Below are 21,066 nucleotides of genomic sequence, written 5' to 3'. Positions count from 1 at the left end.
TAGACCAGAAAATAACAAATTGAGGACTGCCGGGACATTCTCCACATTCTGGGCTTCCGGAATTCCCCTGATCCTTATGTTGTTCCTCCGACCTCGGTTATCAAGGTCCTCTACATGCGCTTGTAGGTCCTGAAGCTTCTCAGATTGCTCTAGAAAGCGGGAATGGAGGGCATTGATTACTTTCCTGGAGGCTGCGTTATCGTCTTCTAGTTGATCCACCCTATGAGCCACTGCAGTTAGATCCTGGCGCATTTCCGCTATGGCCGACCTGCATGTATCTTTAACTTCCAGTATCAGCGCCTGGAAATCCTGCTTTGTGGGTAACTGATGCACATGAGACCACCAGTCCGCGGGTGGTGGCTGTAATCGGCCAGAGATTGAAGAATGATGCGACTCTGGGGACCAGTCTCCAGGGCCAGAATGGGGGTGCAGAATAGGGGGAGTATTAGCATAGTCCATTTCACCCGGCCCTTTATCTGGAGTAGACTGTGGATGGTAATATTGCAGCTCCTGGGAGGGGGATGATACAGAAGTGGATACTGTAGCCTGATGGCTGGGACTAGGCTGCAGGCCTACAGGCCCTGGTGGAATGGCCAGGTCAATCAGGAGAGGTTGCTGGCCTTTGTGACTCCCTTCATGTGAGGGAGAGGAGCCTTGGGTAGGGGGATGTACCTGTTCGGGGCTATGCCCCTGCTGCTCTCCTCTGGCTGCCGATGCCGCTGCTAAGGTCCGTGTCCCCCCCTGATCCTCCAGACGCTGCTGAGCTGCTGCCAGCATTGGGGGCGGGCTCTGCAGTGTGGAGGGCGCCAGAGACTCGGCGCCATCTTGGGTCCGGCGCGTGTCTCCCGGACAACATATTCATCCAGAGTCCGGGAGGCAGAGGCACCGGACCGGTCTGGAGAGGTGCCCAAGGTCCGGGCACGGCGGCGGTTCCCCATCACGGGCCGGTAGGCGCTCAATTAGACGCTCCGCGTCGCTTAAAACAGCCCGGGTGGACGGAGCTGGGTTCTCACGCGTCTGGTGCAGTCAGCATCCGGACACGCCCCCCAGATACTATTCTATTACAATGTAGGTGCAGTTATAGCAGGGCTGCAAGCTATAAATGCTTAAAGGACACCTGTCATCAGGTCTGTGTCACTTGTCCTGTCACTACTACCTGTTGGAGCAGCTCACAAGGATCCCAGCCCAGGCTTTATCTAGCTATTTCATACATTATTCATTGTAAAATCATCTTTATTATGTAAATGAGGCTGGTCACATGGTCAGAGGCAGTGATGTCACCCCTGTTACCCCTCCCCTCTCCCTGCTCATGCCTGTGTGTAATGTATAGTAAAGCATTGCTGACATGCTGCATCCTCCTAATATACAGGTGAGAGACACAGACATCAGCTACACATGAATCTGACATGTTCTGCTATAACATGGCTGCAGCCTGGAGCTGTTGTATCTCTCCTATACACACACAGGCTGCAGGGGGTGTGACCACCAGCAAGCACATGAAGCAGCCATTACATGGAGCAGCTGTCAGTCAAGCACGGGGGTGTGACTGTACCTCCCACTCATGAATAAGCCGGACAGCTTGAATATGCTAATGCTTCATTGGACATCTCACAGGTCATTTGCATACAGCTTTAGGACCTCATTGCTTAGATTTATAGGCATGTAGAGGGACAGTGAAGGGATAGAGGCAATGCTCTCTAATGGCAGTTTATGAAAATATATTTAGATTAGGGGGGTTATTTTGCATGATGGGTTCTCTTTAAAAGGGAGTCTACAACATCCTGACAGATTAATATCTATCTGGTAGAGAAATGCTAAAGGATTTCAAAAATAGTTTTTGCCTGGTTTTCTTTCCCAGTTCAATCCCTATGCTAATTAAGCAGTCTGTTTCTTCTTGCTCCCAATCCCATGATGCCTCGTCAACAGCAGAGAAAGATCCACCTTTTCTTGCAGTGATAGAATCCAGGCTAATTATGAAGGATAGTTATAATTTTGGCTGTTTTTTTTTTTTTTTACACAACGTTCATCGTGCAGATTCAATAATGATTTACTTTTATTCTACGGGTCGTTACGGACGTGATGATACCATATGTGGGGTTTGTGTTATAATTTAGACCTTTTTTGTCTTATACGTCTCTATGTGTTATCATCTGATTGCTTGTTCATGATGATATCCTGCAATTCTGATGTATTCTGGAAAGACCCCCAGGCAGGTTAAATACCCGTAATCGGAGCCCATTCCGACTGCAGGCGTTACAGCAGACACCCCGTGTATCGCGATGCCGGTTTGGCTCCAATCCAGAGCGCTGGCACCAAGTTACTGCGCTCAGCAGCGGATATATACACTGTGGTGCGGGAAGGAGTTAAACACACCAACAGATCCGACACTATAATATGGATACTTTTAGCTCAAGTGTTCCCTTAAAGGAAACCTACCGTTTGATTTTATGCATTGTGAGCCAAACCTACCTTAAGATGCTGGCACATATCTTGTTTAATCCCTGAACCAAGTGGTATTGCTCAAAAATCAAATTATAAGATTAAGGATCATGGGAAAGCTGGGTGCACACAGGCTGCCTACATAAACACATTACACACATAGCTTTCTGAACTGTCAAGAGAGGACTTCTCAACTGGAGCTGGATACACAGCAGCTGGGGGGGATGGTGCAGCGATTGTTTACTTCTGCCTGTCAGGGACAACACCGTGATTAGGTATTCTCAGCTTATGCTGGGAAGGACAAGGCTGGAGCAGTGCATAATTAGGAAAAGAGGAAAAGCCCAGGTGCAGCCACAGAAGGGGCAGAGCCTCATCATAATTTTAGAATTGTTTTTCCAGAAAAACCACTCAGTTCAGGGATTAAACAAGACATGATCCTGCATCACTGTAGCTTCAGCATTCTCAAGGTGTAGGTTTGCTTCATAATGAATCAAATGGTAGGTCTGCAAATGGACTTGTTTGAAAAGAAACCTCTCTCTCCAATCTTGGCAATTTGTGCATTTCTCCTTTAGCCTGGAAGTGGAGGCTTACAACCTACAGATCTGGGTGACGGGACGAGGCTCAAATGCACCAAATTAAAAAAAAAATGTGGCTGCAAGTAATCCAAACAATATAAAAACTTGAGTAAAGATGTAGCAGACTTCTACTGGAGATAAATGGTGGAAGTCTGGTGCATTTTCAGAGATCTATCTCCAGAGTAACCGTAGGCTGCCATCACATCTTCTGCCCCTCACCTTTTTTGGCTTGTTGCAAGAACCCCCCACATTGTTTTAGGTCAATGCTGCCCTGGATAAGGAATACAAATCTGTCCTGTATCTGAAATGTAGGGGGTGGAGAGGAACCATTATGTACCCTTACAGTAAAGAGTTTATGAGATACATAAGCATCAACGCTTTGTTCCCATCCAATAATAATATGCATACTTTATGATAGGGCTCCAGGCTATACAACACATCAGCACGGTGTAGTAGCTAAAGTAGTAGAATCACACAGAACATATGGCAGCCATCAAAGGCCCAATTTGGATGTATACTGTGCCAGAGGTCACTAGGGATCTGGGTACTGTAGATAGATTTTGGTTACACAAGGAGCAATGACGACAATTGTACATAATGTGGTTGTTGAATTAGTGCTATTTTATTGGACTTCAGTAACAAAAAGCAGATAACAAACCAGTGATAATGGACACTATGCAGTCACAAGTCTTGAGTTACTGGAAGTACACTTTCATCTGGGCTACGATTGCCCTACATCCCATCGACAGCACAACCCAATAGATATATTCAATTCTTCTTTTAAAAATAATTAAAAAAAAATTCATGGTTTCCCAGATTGGCTTACAACATTTACAAAAAAAAAAAAAAAAAAAAAAAAGTCTTCTAAATCTAGGTATGGTTTGAAGAGGTCAATCCTCAGCCTCCTCACCCATTCTACCGCCATGCTGCTATGCAATCATTTGCAAGCCTTAGGGCCCCATTCAGACGGCCATATTTGGGCTGGGAAAAAAAACACAAATTTGTGTTCCCACATGATGCTCTGTACAGGACAGTAGACCTGCGGAGAGGCTGAAGGTTGTGCCCAAGTTTCCAATCCCAAACAGGACCATCTGAATGGGCCATAAAAAGCAGTGTATGAGAAAAAAAAAGATACGAGAAAAAAAAAAAATCCTGCTGTGTGATACAAACATTTACAGTGTAAAATAAAAGGCGGACATACAGGCAGGTCTATATACAGAGAACGTTAATACTGAGGAATGATCGGATGTGTATACAGGTAGATTGGGTTGATTTGTAATATTCTAGCGCATTAAAGCAGTTTTACAGCACAAGGGGAGGAGGGGGGAGAATCTGGGTTTTAAAGCCACTTTCTACTCAGATATTATCACCCGTCCCTGACAAGAGTGGGCACATTGCATATTCCAGGTGTGTTTACTCGTGCCCCTCACGCAGGGACTGGCAGGATGAAGAGGACTGACTCTTGCATCCAGGTGCTAGTTGCATTGCACTGATGAGATATGTGCAGTGGATCTGTGGGTCCTGAGATAGCGGGTGATTCAGTTTCCAATCATACTTTAAGGATTGCATACTTGAAGAGCGCCATGATGGCAGCGCTGATGAGGCCTGAAATTGGCACAGTGACGAACCAGGCCAGGAATATATTTCTGAAGAGACGCCAGTCCACAGCCTTTCTGGATCGAAGCCACCCGACAGATACAACAGACCCGACCTGTGCGGAGGAAAGAAGATCCACAATTAGATAAATACATTTTGTGATCCGAGTACTTAGTTACAGTTACTTTCATAGACTGCAATATTTACATAGATCCATCATGTTTTATATACATCTCATGTTGGGTGTTCATTTGGGTGCAACAGCATGCAGTCTATAATGAGGTCATACACAATCTAAACTAGACATACAGTCTGGGTTCAGCCATCACCACTCACCTTACAATGCGTCGTACTGATGGGGAGACCAACATTTGAAGCGATTACGACAGTAAGGGCAGACGCCAGCTCAATGCTGAAGCCACTGAAATTGAAAAAATACATACAAGACGTTATCGAACGTTCTGCATAGATCACTTCCAGTGTAGCAGCAATATGCCCACATTTCTGGGTTGAACAGCAGATCACCTGCCATGTGGAATTACATTAATATCCATCCCTTTTAGACATACATGCAATAAGCTTGTGTACTCCCATGTGTGAAATGCTCTTTCAGTGAAAGTGGTGACTGAAAATTTATTAAAATTAGGAGATAATGACCATCCTCACCTAGACATCTACAGATCCCTTAGCTGCCAGTCCATTGTAAACTCCTACCATAACAGCTAGTTTGGACAATACTCAGTTTGAATGGCCACAGAAAAATTCATATTTAAAATGTATATTTTACCTTGAGGGGGTAATTGGGGTCAGATCTTTGCCCATTGTCTGGATAACTCTTCGCCCCCAGACCCAGAGACCAGTGCAGATACCAATTCCTCCATACAGGAGCAGCCAGATAGGGGTAGCAGCCTTGGAGGTGACATCACCAGTATCATAAACCAGCCAAAGAGCAACCAGAGGACCAATGGCATTGCTGCAAGAGAAGATTAAAGAACAATACAATACAATCAGCATAAGGCAAAAAGGGAGAATGCAAAAACCATCTTAATTTTTTCATCCTCATTCTTAATTTTTGCCAACTAACCTGACATCATTTCCACCATGTGCAAAAGAACCAAAGCAGGCCGTAAGGATCTGCAGAAACTGGAAGAGGTGTGACACCTCGGGCTTGTCCTGCTCGTGCCATTCTTCTATGGAGGAGTTATTGCTTTTCCTCTCGGCAGCCTCTTCTTCTGCGCAGCCTTCTTCCTGCTCTTCGGTGCCAACGTTTTGGTCTGTGTCTGCGACAGCGTTACAATAGCTGGTGTAGCTATCCATGCGAGTCCTCTTCTTCCCATCTGCTTCGTGCCAGGTTAGTTTTTCGGCCTCTTCCGGGCGTGCCTCGGCCTCCCTATTCCGTAAGGAATCCAGAGGCATTCCGCAGATTGCCATGGTGTACGAGGTGTAGCTGTTGTTGCGGCGGAGCGGCTTCTCCCCAGAATCTCCCATGCAGTCTCCCACTTTGGCCAGATGTAGTTTGTGCAGAAGATCCTTGTACAGACCAGAATCTTTGTGCACGGTGTGATACTGATACTGCCCGCTGGAGGTCATCTGGTTGCTGACCGTCTGATTGAATTGTACATGGTTGCCATTTGCCAACTGAACGGCTCCTGAGAAAATAAGATCCAGATTTTAGCTTAACTGTTGCAATCATTGCCCTGGCCAGCAGGTGGAAGCAATTTCTATATTACCAAAGCTATGACTAAATAGGTTGCACATTCTTTGTGTCACTTTATAGATAAACAACCTCTAGAAATTCAGCTTTGAGATAAGAGCCTCACGTGGAAATCACTTGTGGAAACAGTAAACAAGATGTCAAGTGACTTCACGGAAGAAAGTAGGTGAAAGGCAAAAAAAATGTGACATGACTATCAATGCACTCCAGGTCAGGTTTAATAGAGGATTTAAAAAATTGGAAAAGTGACAACTTGTCCAAGTGTGGAGCAATGGCTGCAGCTAAAGTTACTATTGGGAAGGGTCCAACACCAACCACCCACAAAGATCACTGGGTAAAACAGGAATTGGATCAGGATTTTGCAGTAACCTGGTCTGACCACTATGAAGATCAGCTCAGTCATTTCAGTAGCAGCAGCGACTCCATTCACTAGAAAACGGAGCCATCTGCTTCCCCTTGCATTTGGAAATCTGAGGCGTCAAGCACACCAAGTCCGTTGTTTGCTGCTCACGCGCCAGTGACCTCAGATGAGATCATTTAAGATCCAAACAAAGGCAGGAATAGGACCTCTACAATTTGTGTCTTGAGAAACCGCAACAGTATGTAAATTGCCCATAGAAATACATATGGAAGTGATCTAGCAGGCAAAATGGAAAGCACGCACCCCAAACTACATGTGTGTGTGCATGAGGCCAGATATGGATTGTGCATTCTTGGGAATGGTCATCAATTTTAGCTTTAAAGTGTCAATCAGAGATCTACATAAAGAATGAGGCGAAGTTATACAGGGAGGGGAGCGTACACGTGACTATGTATCCTCTGAAGGAAATACAATTCTTGTTCCAGAATTCGCAACTTTTGTCACGTAGCCACAGAACAAACAGAGCCCTTGCAGCTGTGGGTGGATCTTGGAAATCGGAGCAAGTTCATGCGAGTGTACAACAGGTAGAACCTGGCTAATCATTTAAGGAGGCAAAAATCTTAAAAAAAAAAAAAAAAACACATAGGAGTGCACCGAGGAGAAAGACTGGCCTGATGATGGATCTCTACAGGTCTGTCTCACCTTACAGAGCTTTTACCACAAGACACTGGCCACTATGACAGCAGATATCCCTGTGCCATAAAGTGAAAGCAGAATTTCTCTTTTCTACGTCGGCTTACCGTTTAACGTCTGGTCAATGTTGGTCTCCATGCTCTGACTCTTCTCCCTCTCAGGAACATCGTCCATGTCGCCCATGTTGAAGGTCACCGTCCGCTCCTCTGCGCCACGAGAAGGTGCAGATACCATGTCTGAAATGGGCACCTTGGCCTCTACACCGACACCACACTCAATGGGCAATTTCACGTCTGGTTCTGACTTCAGGATGTGGCATTGGTCCATGTTCTTCTTGTCCATCAAAGGAGATTCTGATGGACTGGATTTGATTTCACCTGTGAAGTGGAAGCCCATTAGAAGATGTGCAACAGGATAGTTTAAGCTTTCATATACAATAATCAATTTACATGCAGTCCCTGGCTTACAGATGACCCCCTAGTTATAAGACGGGCCTCTGGATGTTTACTGTACTTTAGTCCTAGGCTACAATGAGCATCTGTAACAGTTAAAGCTGTCTGCAATTAAGCTTACCATTAATCCTGGTTCTTACGAAAACCCAACATTTACAGCTAAATACTGTAAGTGCAATTCACCATAGTACTGGGAATAAGGCAGAGTCCAAACCGTTCACAAACACAAGTTGATGAGGCAGAACTTACGTTCTATCTTCTTCTTCATTCTGGGACAGATGAAGAACCACACAACCAGGGCGCAGATCACAGAACATCCCACAGAGATCAGAATAATGCCCCACAGAGGAATCTTGTCAAATCCAAGCACTAAATAAAAAAAGAAAAAAATGGATACATGAAAGCTGTCCATGTCAGCAAAGCCTTTCTAATGGAAAAGGAGACCGAGGCCCTGGAATCCACAGGTTCTTTCAGACAACTGGAGCTCCTGATGACACGATGTTACACATTAAGTTGATACTTCACTAACCTTCCTATCTAGGTCTTTATTGGAAATTAGATTGATTTACAACCATTGGGGAAATTGATTGTAAACACCCCCCACCCAAAAGAGTAGAACGTAGAACACCTGCCTTGAACTATAGCATGGTAGAGGCCGAAGCAAGATTTCCCAATACGGATTTGTGCCTGGAATTTACCCATTTTATAAGTCACTACTTAAACATTAGGATGCGATGTGCAAGAACCCGTGTGATGTCAAAATGTGTCATCCACAGAATCCCTTTTGCTTTTCAACGTAAAAGGAATACATTTGCAAAGAACGTTTTGTGCCCGACTCTTGTCTTGTGACACTTATTGACCTGCTGCCACCTTGGTGCTCCCGCCTGCACCGCAGAGATAAGCAGATTGACCTATATGGACTTAAAACTTTCAGTTTTGGTGAAAAACTTGGTAAAGTTAAGTGTTAATCAAGAAAACTGCTGCAGTCACTGTTGCATAACCTGCAAGCAGAGGAGGAGTAATGGGACAGCAGTCAATTCTAGAGGCCTAACGCTTCTCACATGTGTAGTAATATGCTGCAGCGGGAGTGGGCCGTGACATGTTATACAGTCATTAACACCCAACCCAAAGGGATCTGTCATCATTAATTCATCCCATCTCCAACCATAATAAAAACAGTCAGATTATTCTTGCATATTGCAAATCTGCAGGTAGCATTTACAATGCATTTTGCAGTTTAAATTAGTGCCATGGAGGGAGACTCCCATAATGGACTTTTGAGCAAATGCAATTAAGACCAAGTTACCCATGCCCAAATATGTAGTACCTAGTTCAGAGAAATTTTTAACTCTTGAAGCCATACTAATATGTAACTAACCAGATATAGATAATTCACATGTTAATGTTGTGGATTACTGTGATATATAATTTTTTTTTTTTGCAAAGCTAGGGCAAAGACCTCAGCAATAAGACAGACAGGTGTACAAAAATCGCTTTTGGGATCCAAATTTGATGATGAAATACTGCCCAGCAGTGTCACTTGTCTCGCAGCAGAAACTTGACACTCGCAGAATGGAAAAAAAATTCCACTACTGAAGCCGACTCCACTGACTATTAACTAAAACCAACAGAGGCTTTTAGCAGCTGTCAGTAGAGTTGCTGAGTGACTTGTACGTGTGCTCAGCTGTGTGCCTGCACTGGGTCCTTGGATCTCTCAATTATAAAGGTTAGAGCCAAGGCTGGCCATGTGCTCCACTGAATGGATCAGGTTATATCACATATAACCAGCATCCAAAGTTTGGTGCCATTTTAGGAAGACATAAGTCACGTTCTTAAAATGTCTCGATAATATCCCTGCCGGAAACCCATCAATAAAGTTTATATAATGGCACAACAAGGGGGGGGGGGACAAAAAGGTCTTTAAAGGGCTTTCCCCAATCTTGTACAAGTAAAGCTGAATTGTCCAATAGACTTTGTATGTTAGCAGTCAGCGAATGGAAACAAACTTTTACATCCAGTGGAAGTCCCAGTCTGAGCTGGGAGTTTGCTTGAAGACTATTGAGTTTTTGACAACTATTTTCAGACTTTCTCATCCGACCCGCGAGGGCATCACTTTTCTAATAAGTTGATGCACAACACAGGAAAAACCTATAGTAGCAGCGAAGAGTAATGGGTCTGAATTAATTTCTTGCTTTTGGAGAAATTAAACAGTTTCCATTCACCGACAGCAAATGTCTTTAATCAAGCAGGTCCCACAGGAATACAAGATTATTCAATTATATTAGAGGAGAGGGTCCATTCATAGAATAAGAATTGACATAGATTTTTAAAGGACACCTCCCATTTGTTTAATGATGGACGTGTCCTGAAAAGTTCCTGAGGAACGATTCTTCGAGAATTATTATAACTATACGCCCCGATTGTGGCAATATAGAGTTATAAAAATAATGTTGATCAGTCTGGGGGGCTCCTGGCAAGTCCTTGTGTTAGCATTTATTCACTCTCCCAGTTATGATACAAGTCCCATATGTCACCTCCTTGCACTGTGGACCTCCTATTCACCCCCCGTTATGATAAAACACGAGGCGCTCATACATAACCAGAACGCCCAAGACTAGCATCATTTTTATACCTCAATATTGCCACAATCGCAGTGTATAGCGTTATAATACAAGTCCTGCTGAGGAGACTAGTTCCTCAGGAACAGGTTAGTAGGACATGTCTACCCATCATTAAAAGCTTTAAGAATGAAAAGAGAAGGGCACAGATTTAACCTGTCACTCCACTGCCAATGGGGGATTGGACCCCAATTCATAAGACTAGTGAGGGTCCGCTCGAACAATATAGTTTGCCCTAATCTAATCTTGGGACAACCCCTTAAAGTTCTATTTGCAGAATAGTAGGTAATCCCCTTTAAGTACGTGAATACACAACTATCCGTGTTATACGGACACTGTTGGAAGCTAAGCTGTAGAGTATCCAACAATAAACCCAGGCATGGTGGCGGCAGGGGAAATGAAAATAATAAAATACAGGTCTGGGAAGGTGCAAATATAAGATTCTTCTGCAGGGTCTTCATAGCCATCACCAGTGCTGAAGGGAAGGTGGGGAAGTAATTAGGAGGGAATGGCTGTAGTAATCCAGCCAAGTGGGTTAACTAGTTAGGTTAGAAATGTCAGCGCACACTAGCCTGCAGCCTTCTGTATGGGCACAGGCCAGCAAACTTCTAGAAGATTTCAGTCCTGCAAAAGTAAAAGTAGTAAATTCTGGATTTAATGGCGGGCTCAAGAACAAACGCCAGAGGCAAAAGTGCTTTGTAAATTTTACTCACGGGGTGCGCCAGTGTACATGATGGAGAACAGGTTTATGCCGATCGTACAGGCGTAGAACACAGGCAGGGCACGCAGTCCATTTGGTACAGGGTCAGGCTGCAATAAAACCAAAATATTAAATACAGAAACATTTCATCAAGCCCAGCCTCTCCATTAAATAACCTCCATCCGGAAAAAAACATTTGGGATAGTAAATCTGCTACACCATCTCTCTCATTTGGGTCTCTACTAAATTGGGTCACTTGCCTCTTCAGGAAAGCATTTAGACAAGGCTCTAACCACTGCCCTGTACGGGACAACATAGGCGGCTTACAGGTAGCACCCCTGAAGAAGCCAGTGACCAATGTAGAAGAGCCCCCACAGCCAAAATGGAGGCCATGCCTTGCATAGTCAAATTTAGTTTAGCTGGAGGTCTTTTACACCTGTGGCACTGTATGCAGGTGTGCCTAGTATTGCACTTCAGCCAATTTTCATCCATTCTGGAAGGTAAGCTTTCAACTTAAGTCAGCATTGTGTAAGGCACTTTACGTCCACACTTCTCCCAGCAATATATCCCTTTATAGCACTAGAATTAAATCCCCATACTAAAAGCAACATGTAAAAAGAAGGCGTGGCACTGCGGTAATAAGGGTTAAAACCCTGAATTGGGTGCAAACCTCAAACACTCGCTTCACAGGAGTTTAAGCAAGACTTCCAAAAAAAAAAAAAAAAAACATGCAGCAGAGGCAGCACTCCTTGTGGAAAAAGGTGGTTTTATTCACCCAGAGGAAAAGTGCAGTGTATCAGCTCTTCATTAGAGCCATTTTCAAGCATTTTATTGGAAGAATTAGAGCCCCAGGTGTCATGGCCTTGGTTCACACAAACTTCAATTTGCAAAAAAAATAGGATTCTCTCTAAAAATATATTCCTGTGAATCAAAGTGTCAGGAAAGCTTAAAAGGTGCAATACAAAATATAGTTTTGTAAAGGGATGCATGGAATAAAAAAAATACTGTTACCCATGTCATAAGGGAAGATATGACATTAGGCACACAGTAATTTGTTTATGTAAAGGCCCAATTATAATGATTGAGATCTATGCAATAGTATAAGCAGTAGTCAGAGTGGATGCTCATCGGAGCAGATACAATTACTAGAGATGGGGCCTGCTATTCGAGTCATGCACAGGCGCAGCCTTGCGTCTCCAGTTTATGCCCTCTCATGGTCATTGTGAGCGGTGCATGATCGACAAGGTTTAAGGACAGTCTGCACACAGTACCATATAAAGTGCTACCAGAACAGAAGAATTATGCACTTGGCTACACAAGGGACATGAAGCAAATGACCTATGTTATATGCAGTACAGGACAACAGAGTCATGTGCAATATGATAATAAAAAGCACATCACACAACAGCACTGAAAATTAACATTTACAGCACGAGGACCTACTAAAAGAATTATAACTAGAATACATATACAGGATTTCTGCACATTACTATAGGGGATGCATTAAAAATTAATATTGACATCTTTTACATTTTTGCAATGATGTGCACAATGCACTAAAGAGTTTATTTATATAATGGTATAGTATAGCGTGTGTAACAAATAATAAAAGTCTGTCTAATACATTCAATGCATTGCAATGTTGCACCATCACCAGAATAAAGATTCCTTTTTATACCAAACTAAAAATTTCTTTTAGTTGTTCACATGGGTGTGTGCGCTGCACATCCCTCCCGGTTGCAATTGACATTGATCTGGTGGTAACCTGGCCGCAAATTGTGCCGTCAGATCACAGGTCCTGTGAATGTACATTTTGTAAGGCTTAAAAACAATGAACCCTTACCTTACGAAGGATGAACATTCTCACAAGGAAAAACAGAAGTGCGGACATGATCCCAGACAACAGAGGGGAGATAAACCAGGATAACACTAGAAAGATAAAAGATCACAGAATGGGTTATGCGTTTATATATACCAGGCTTCTTAAAACCCCTCCATTGCTTATGGAGAAGTAAATTACAATTGCATACCATCAACTCCTATTAACATCAACAAGGTCTGTCAATGGACCCCGCCTGGCATTGTGGTCGCCAATATATTGTAAACAGAAACCACTATTCTGGTGAACAAAGCTCAATTTATAAATAAATTTGGACCATTGTCAAACTACCTCTGCTCTGGCCAAAAACAGTCCAATACCCAAATACAGCTTAGTTGGGAATGATAATAAGAATGATGATATCATCCATCTCAAATTCCAAAAAAACACACAGGCCTACAAAGATTGAAAGTTCATGTTTAGCTGTAGCTAGGGCCATGATGGAAGTCTAAGAGATATTAGCAAGTTGGAAGAATACAAAATGAATTTCTCCAAGGAAATCAGGAGTGAATGTGCATCTACAGGAAGTTCCTTCACTATGTTTATGTTTACAAGCAATAGCATTGTAAAATGATCAACTTTACAATGGAGAACAAGGCATAAAGGGAAGAACCCGAGAAAAACCATCTCTATTGTTTATTATATAACCTGTGGATGTTTTGATATGGTGAAAGCCTACGTATGGAGGAATATTGTAGCTGCATGGCTTTAATATAAAAAGACTTTACTCAAACTTTACACATCCATTGCATGAGAACGGAGGTTAAACAAGCCATTGCTTCCACATAACAATTAACTTCTCGCCGATTGCTTTAAGCACCTGCACAGTAGTAGATATGCAGACAACTCATAAAGACGCTTTGGTTTGCTCACATTAGTTCCTATTACAAGGTGTAAAACTCTTCCCACACACAACTAATGGGAGCCAATTTTTTGCTATTTAGTCAATGTAACTTATGAACAGCACCATGTTAAATCCTTCCAAATGCTTGTGTAGGTTTTAGTGTAAAAACACTTACCAATGCGAAGCAGCTCGGTCCATTTAACTCCCTCCTGTCCTTTAGCCACCAGAGAGAAGCCAATAGTGGCTCCAACAATGCAGTGGGTCCCAGAAATGGGTAGTTTTAGGAAGGAAGCCACAAGCTGCCACACAGCAGATCCTGAAAAACAACACAGATAAAGTTAGAGGTTTATACATTACACAAGAACTCCAAGTGTTGGGCATTTTCTTTCAAGAGTCAAGTTTGCTCCATAAACTAGTTCCTGGTCACAGCACTGACAGATCTATGTATTAACACCCCTTCTGCTCATGAAAATGTATCCACACCTGGTAGAGACAAACCTGCATGCATACAATGTCAATACAGGCAGTCCCCTACTTAAGAACACTCGACTTACATACGACCCCTAGTTACAAACGGACCTCTGGATATTGGTAATTTATTGTACTTTAGTCCTAGGCTACAATGATCAGCTATAACAGTTATCACAGGTGTCTGTAATGAAGCTTTAGTGTTAATATTGATTCTTATGACAACCCAACATTTTTAAACTCCAATTGTCACAAAGACCAAAAAAGTTCTGTCTGGGATTACAATGATAAAATATACAGTTCCGACTTACATACAAACTCAACTTAAGAACAAACCTACAGACCCTATCTTGTTTGTAACCCGGGGACTGCCTGTATACCCATTATTAGCCAGAAACTTAGAAGACAATAAAGCGGACTGTCTGCCCACCCTTCTACTACTGAGCCGTGCTAGGAATGTTGTTTTAATAAGAACTGTGACAAATATAAATTGATAAGACTGCTAGAGTAACTACATTTTTGCAAAATGGTACAGATTCTATGAAATTTGGCTCCCCGAGATCAACGGGTGAATACAGTCAATGACAATTATAGTATTTGTGCAGCCAATGTTATTCCTGCAGACACTAGCAAAGAGAAAGTGATGCTTCAATTCTCTATGGCTTACAAGGAAGATGCGGCACTAGGCTGTAGCTATCATGGCATAGATGGTAATCTCTAGCGAGCAGGGCCCCCTTTTGTTTCATATGACCGTTTTCAGGTCTGTAAGGTCTTATTTTATTGGCACATGTACTCCATTGCAGAATATGATGGCGGCATACAAATATTTAGTATTATTATGGGGGAAGTGGGCATCATTACAGAGCTCTATGCAGGAGTCCCAATGAGCGGTGGTAAGTAACTGGAGAAAACTTTCAACCCCTTTAAAGAAAATCTACCATCAAAATTGTGCAGGAGAAACCAGGGACATTACTCATAAAGCCAGGCACTGCGACTGTGGTAATCTGCATATCCAGGAATGGCTTCCTTCTAGAATAAACTTTCAAAAATATTCTAATGAGCCCGAGGGGCTCTGGAGGGTATTTCCAGAGCTCCCCAGGGCTGTCTTTTCACTGGTTGTTACAATAAGAATAGCAGGTCTTACCTTGCCCTTCTACTGCTGCTAGATTTCACAAGCAGAGGGAGTGCGAGACATGTTCTGCCACAACCAGTGAAGAATAAATAATAATTTTAAAAGTTTATGTTATAAGGAAGGCCATGGATAACAAATATAAGAAGATTACCAGTCACGGTGCCTGGATTTTCTTTGAGTAGCCATAAAAGCCTTGTCTACTCACCAAACATAGAACTGATGGATCCAGCCATTAGCAGCTCTTGGGTATTGTTGTACATGTTGACGTCGATCAGTCCTTTCCGGATGGTTTCGCTGACTTTAGCGCCCAGAAGTACAGATCCCACGGTTTCAAAGATGGATGCCAGGATACAAGCTTGTCTTAAGGTCACCACACCAGAGCCCACAGCCGTGCCAAAGGAGTTTGCTACATCATTGGCACCGACCGAGAACGCCAGCACGAAGGCTATGATAAATCCAACAATACAAAGGAAGGTAGTCAGCTGACCCCCCTCCTGGATGCCAAGGGTACTGGTCACTACGCTGAAAACTGTTGTCGATTCCATGATATATATATATTTTTTTGGCTCAATGTGGAAATAGATTTAAAAAAATAAACTATGTAAACAAAAAACAACGTGAGGTATGAAAATAATATAATAAATATTACTATAAAATTAAATATGCAGTAAACTGAAAAAAAAAATAATACAGGGCCGAGAATCTCGGTCAAAAGTCTTTGCTATTTGCTCTGTAAGGAAATTGTCCTTTGAGAGTTCCTTTGGCTCTGGTGGGTTACAGGTGAAGAAAATTCCATGGTGCAAAAAACAAGGAATCCGGCAGACTCTTCATTCTGGAAGGAGACAAGAAGAAACAAGGCGTCAGAGAGAACCAACTCTGGAGATGTGCAGCGAGCGTCCCCCGTCGCTGAAGTAATGCTAAACCGCAAGCAGAGCCCCTTTTTATGGGTATTTTTGGAGCGCTTTTGGCAGAATGCTCCTAGGTGTGTACTTTACATGGCTCCTTCCCAACCCATATCCAGAATAGGAAATTGACCCAACAGGTTAATTGACAAAACTTGTTTTATTAAGCCAAAATTAACCCCAATAAAACGGTTAAGGATTTACAATTAGGAACCAATCTTGAGTTTATGACAGTAAAATTAACAGCCATTTACATGGCAAATTACATCCTGTAATCAGACAATATAAAAAAACAGAAGCAAATATCAGATTAGTCAAGATACCTGGATAGGAGAACTTTAATGGACTGAATCCCTTACAAGTTTCATAGGAGGTTGGTGACCCCCTACTACAAGTCTGATACCGACTACCTACCATCAAGTGACCAAATTCTAGACATTTGGGGGAGGATCTATTAATGTGAACGCTTTCTTCCAAAAACTGTGCCCCACCTGACTATGGGTGAAGTGTGGTATTGCATCTAAGCACCATTCATCACTATACAGCAAGTTACAATACTAGCACATACCATAGTCAGGTGCGACGCCGTTTTTGGAAGAAAGCAACCGTGTTTTACCAACTACCCGTCAACACCTTTGGCGTATATTTTAGCCGTCGGCTTTTTTAAGTGGCATTGGGTTCTCCATAGTCTACCAAGCACAGTGCCGTACATAGTATGTGGCTATGCTTGGTACTGCAGCTCAGTCCCGTTCATTTGACTGACCGATCACCATTCAGGCCATGTTTATGCAAGACAGAGCTCCCCAGAGCAATGTCATCTCTTCCAAAAAATCGAATCTGTCCAGATTTAATACATGGCAGCCAGATATTGGATTAATGACCCCATCACTTAACCCTGGAATTGCCCCTTAAATTTAGGAAGGATAAAAATCCATACAGATAATTTGATACAATGTTGTAGGGGGGTCAGTGCCTTTTGCTGGAGGTTACAGACCCTTCCCCATGCCCCCTCTTAGTTGGCAAATTCTGCAAACATAAAGCCACCAAAATTAACTAGTAGGAGGCATTGTCTGCATCTTCACACCCCCCTCCATTGTTCCTACACCCATTCACATGCCGTTATAGTGTGCAGGATTTACTCTATAATCTCTTAATCCCACCACACTTTTTTTTACGCAAATGAATGCCCACAGTTGCCAAGCAATTAAGAACATTTCAATTAAATCTAGTGAGATCACCAAGTCTCCTACAGACACCCCCAGCGCACCCCCCCCCCCCTGTGCAGGTACTTGCCTGGACACTAGTCCTGTCATGAAGTCAAGAGATTTGGAAACTGAACGACACCCCCATCGAAAGTTCACTGCAAACACTGCATAAAGCAGAGGAATTAATCGAGAATGATTCAGAGTTTCCCCCTTTTTGGGAATGCCAGGGGTAAGGTACCTGAGCCTTCCTGGCAGGATGGGAGAGCTATACCCTTCACATGTTACGTGGACGCCATGTTAATGTGAGGTTTATGATGTGTTACACTGGACACAGCCCGCAGGTTGTGCAGATATATACATTTTTTTTTTAAATTAATTTGGTTCCCCTCTGTTATTCCTCCTGGAAATACCTGGGGGTTATTGGTGGGGACCTGGTCCAGCTGTCAGGGCATGGACATACTGCAGGTGCCATGAGGGATAACTGAGGGACATTACCGAGCCAGTCTTACATGTGATGTAGCCATGCCTTGTATGCCCCCGTGCCATAGTGACACCGGAGTCGCCATAGCATGGCTCAAGTATTACAGTACTGCCAATCACTTGCCTCTTGTAACACGACGATGCGGTTATGAAGCGGCACCGCAGCGGCTCTGACGTTGCTGCCAACTCCCCGCACACTCCCCTCTATATACCGGGAGCCGCTTACCGTGTACCGGAGACGTGACGGATCCGCTCTCCCGCGCTCGCACTTCCCGCTCGATTTATCACAAAAGGCGCAAAATGTGCGGAGAGGAGGGGGCGGGGCGCTGCACGGCGCCAAAACTTCACTGTTCGAACAAACCAGTGACAACCGCCTGACTGACAGGAGGGGAGAGCCCGCGCCCTCCTCCTCACCATACATCCGTATACACCGTGTATACTACAGCTCATATACACCGTGTATACTACAGCTTATATATACCGTGTATAAATCACAGAGTCACCCAATACACAACTAATAACCGCAGCCTCAGTCACACAAGCCTCAATGTCAAATACCGCCAACTATACACAACCTTATTATCTCCACTGATACTAGCCTGGACCACCGTGTATAACCCAATCACTTCAGCCTACAAAAGACCGGCAGGAGCCAGTATGAATACACACCCCATATACACTCAGTTACCTCAGTCAATACTGAGGGAGTCTCATTGTTACCACAGATTAAAATTCCTCTCATGTAAATGCGCTCGTTGCTCCCCGTGTGGTATCCGTATCGCTCCAAGTCAATTCACCGTATACAAACGGCAATACACAGCCTCTCCATTACTATACCGCCCCATACCATGTACCACACACTACCTCAGCCTAAAGTGTCCCAGGCTAGAGCCAATGCTTATTACCTAGGCTTACACTGCCCTGCACCTAGCACATTCACTTACCTCAGCCTATACTGCCCAGTACACAATGCTCCCCATAAGCTTATGCCATCCTAAACCTAATTCTACTATAACCAGAGCCTACACCACCCTAAAACTAGTTCTACTATAACCAGAGCCTATGCCACCCTACACCTAGCTCTAGTATAACCAGAGCCTACGCCACCCTACACCTAATTCTACTATAACCAGAGCCTATGCCACCCTAAACCTAGCTCTACTATAACCAGAGCCTACGCCACCCTACACCTAATTCTACTATAACCAGAGCCTATGCCACCCTAAACCTAGCTCTACTATAACCAGAGCCTACACCACCCTAAACCCAGATCTACGCCACCCTAAACCTAGCTCTACTATAACCAGAGCCTGCCACCCTACACCTAATTCTACTATAACCAGAGCCTACACCACCCTAAACCCAGATCTACGCCACCCTAAACCTAGCTCTACTATAACCAGAGCCTACGCCACCCTACACCTAATTCTACTATAACCAGAGCCTACGCCACCCTAAACCCAGATCTACGCCACCCTAAACCTAGCTCTACTATAACCAGAGCCTATGCCACCCTAAACCTAGTTCTACTATAACCAGAGCCTACGCCACCCTAAACCTAGCTCTACTATAACCAGAGCCTACGCCACGGTAAACCTAGTTCTACTATAACCAGAGCCTACGCCACGGTAAACCTAGTTCTACTATAACCAGAGCCTACGCCACGGTAAACCTAGTTCTACTATAACCAGAGCCTACGCCACGGTAAACCTAGTTCTACTATAACCAGAGCCTACGCCACGGTAAACCTAGTTCTACTATAACCAGAGCCTACGCCACGGTAAACCTAGTTCTACTATAACCAGAGCCTACGCCACCCTAAACCTAGTTCTACTATAACCAGAGCCTACGCCACCCTAAACCTAGTTCTACTATAACCAGAGCCTACGCCACCCTAAACCTAGTTCTACTATAACCAGAGCCTACGCCACCCTAAACCTAGTTCTACTATAACCAGAGCCTACGCCACCCTAAACCTAGTTCTACTATAACCAGAGCCTACGCCACCCTAAACCTAGTTCTACTATAACCAGAGCCTACGCCACCCTAAACCTAGTTCTACTATAACCAGAGCCTACGCCACCCTAAACCTAGTTCTACTATAACCAGAGCCTACGCCACCCTAAACCTAGTTCTACTATAACCAGAGCCTACGCCACCCTAAACCTAGTTCTACTATAACCAGAGCCTACGCCACCCTAAACCTAGTTCTACTATAACCAGAGCCTACGCCACCCTAAACCTAGTTCTACTATAACCAGAGCCTACGCCACCCTAAACCTAGTTCTACTATAACCAGAGCCTACGCCACCCTAAACCTAGTTCTACTATAACCAGAGCCTACGCCACCCTAAACCTAGTTCTACTATAACAAGTTCTACTATAACTCCTTCCTCCATTAGCTCTTACTGCCTATACCAAGGAGATCAGATGCCATGATACAATCTAGTTGTCCCTCATGATGCACTGCCCCGTCTGCATTTCCCCTGCGTTCACCCCCCCCCCCCCTTTAAAATCCCAGAATGAATACACCCAACATAGAGGTCACCCATAGACAACCCCGTACAGGGGGGGGCAGTATCCTCAGTCCACAGGAGACAATAGGTTTACACATTTTGGAGTGACATCTTGTGGCAGTACTTTTTTAGCAATGACAGACCAGCGCTGCCGTCAATGGGTTTAAATAATGGCTATTAATAATGGGTCATTAGTAAAGTATAATACTGGCGCTGCAGGGATGACATAGGGTAGCCAAGGAGACATCCCACTACACTGCAGTGTTTATATATATGATGTATGTGTCAGGCTGCTTATTATACGCTACAGTGTGTTGCTACCCATGGATGAGTCACAACAACTTGTATCTGTAACACACGTCAGGTGACACATTGTTGCAAAATCGCCAAACCCCATAGCCCCTGGCACAGCTCAGCTTTTATTACGGTTATGACAGGGCCCTGGCATATATAATACTGTAATAAACATGTACCAAAAGCTGAACATATCCT

At 43.8% G+C, this 21,066-nt stretch overlaps 1 protein-coding gene across 4 annotated transcripts in view; it reads right to left on the bottom strand.

Annotated features, from left to right (window-relative positions):
* Positions 1-3,614: 3,614 nt before the first annotated feature.
* The window catches only part of SLC20A1 (solute carrier family 20 member 1), a 34,448-nt gene continuing 16,996 nt past the window's right edge, over positions 3,615-21,066 (bottom strand). For 2 of the 4 annotated variants that reach the window (XM_072149007.1, XM_072149003.1), the window contains exons 2-11: positions 15,677-16,303; positions 14,047-14,187; positions 12,992-13,077; positions 11,162-11,258; positions 8,080-8,199; positions 7,486-7,755; positions 5,695-6,259; positions 5,398-5,583; positions 4,947-5,031; positions 3,615-4,725 (exon numbers count right to left, since the gene is read on the bottom strand). In XM_072149007.1, the coding sequence (XP_072005108.1) occupies positions 4,564-4,725; positions 4,947-5,031; positions 5,398-5,583; positions 5,695-6,259; positions 7,486-7,755; positions 8,080-8,199; positions 11,162-11,258; positions 12,992-13,077; positions 14,047-14,187; positions 15,677-16,016 (2,052 nt within the window). In that variant the 5' untranslated portion in view covers positions 16,017-16,303 and the 3' untranslated portion in view covers positions 3,615-4,563. Of the gene's footprint in view, positions 4,726-4,946; positions 5,032-5,397; positions 5,584-5,694; positions 6,260-7,485; positions 7,756-8,079; positions 8,200-11,161; positions 11,259-12,991; positions 13,078-14,046; positions 14,188-15,676; positions 16,304-18,182; positions 18,207-18,284; positions 18,374-21,066 lie in introns of those variants that run through there. The other 2 variants (XM_072149005.1, XM_072149006.1) reach the window with 2 other exon arrangements.

This window comes from Engystomops pustulosus, chromosome 4 (genome assembly GCF_040894005.1).
Source record: "Engystomops pustulosus chromosome 4, aEngPut4.maternal, whole genome shotgun sequence".
In the NCBI taxonomy this organism is placed as follows: Eukaryota; Metazoa; Chordata; class Amphibia; order Anura; family Leptodactylidae; genus Engystomops; species Engystomops pustulosus.
This window is presented reverse-complemented; position numbering and strand designations above follow the sequence as displayed.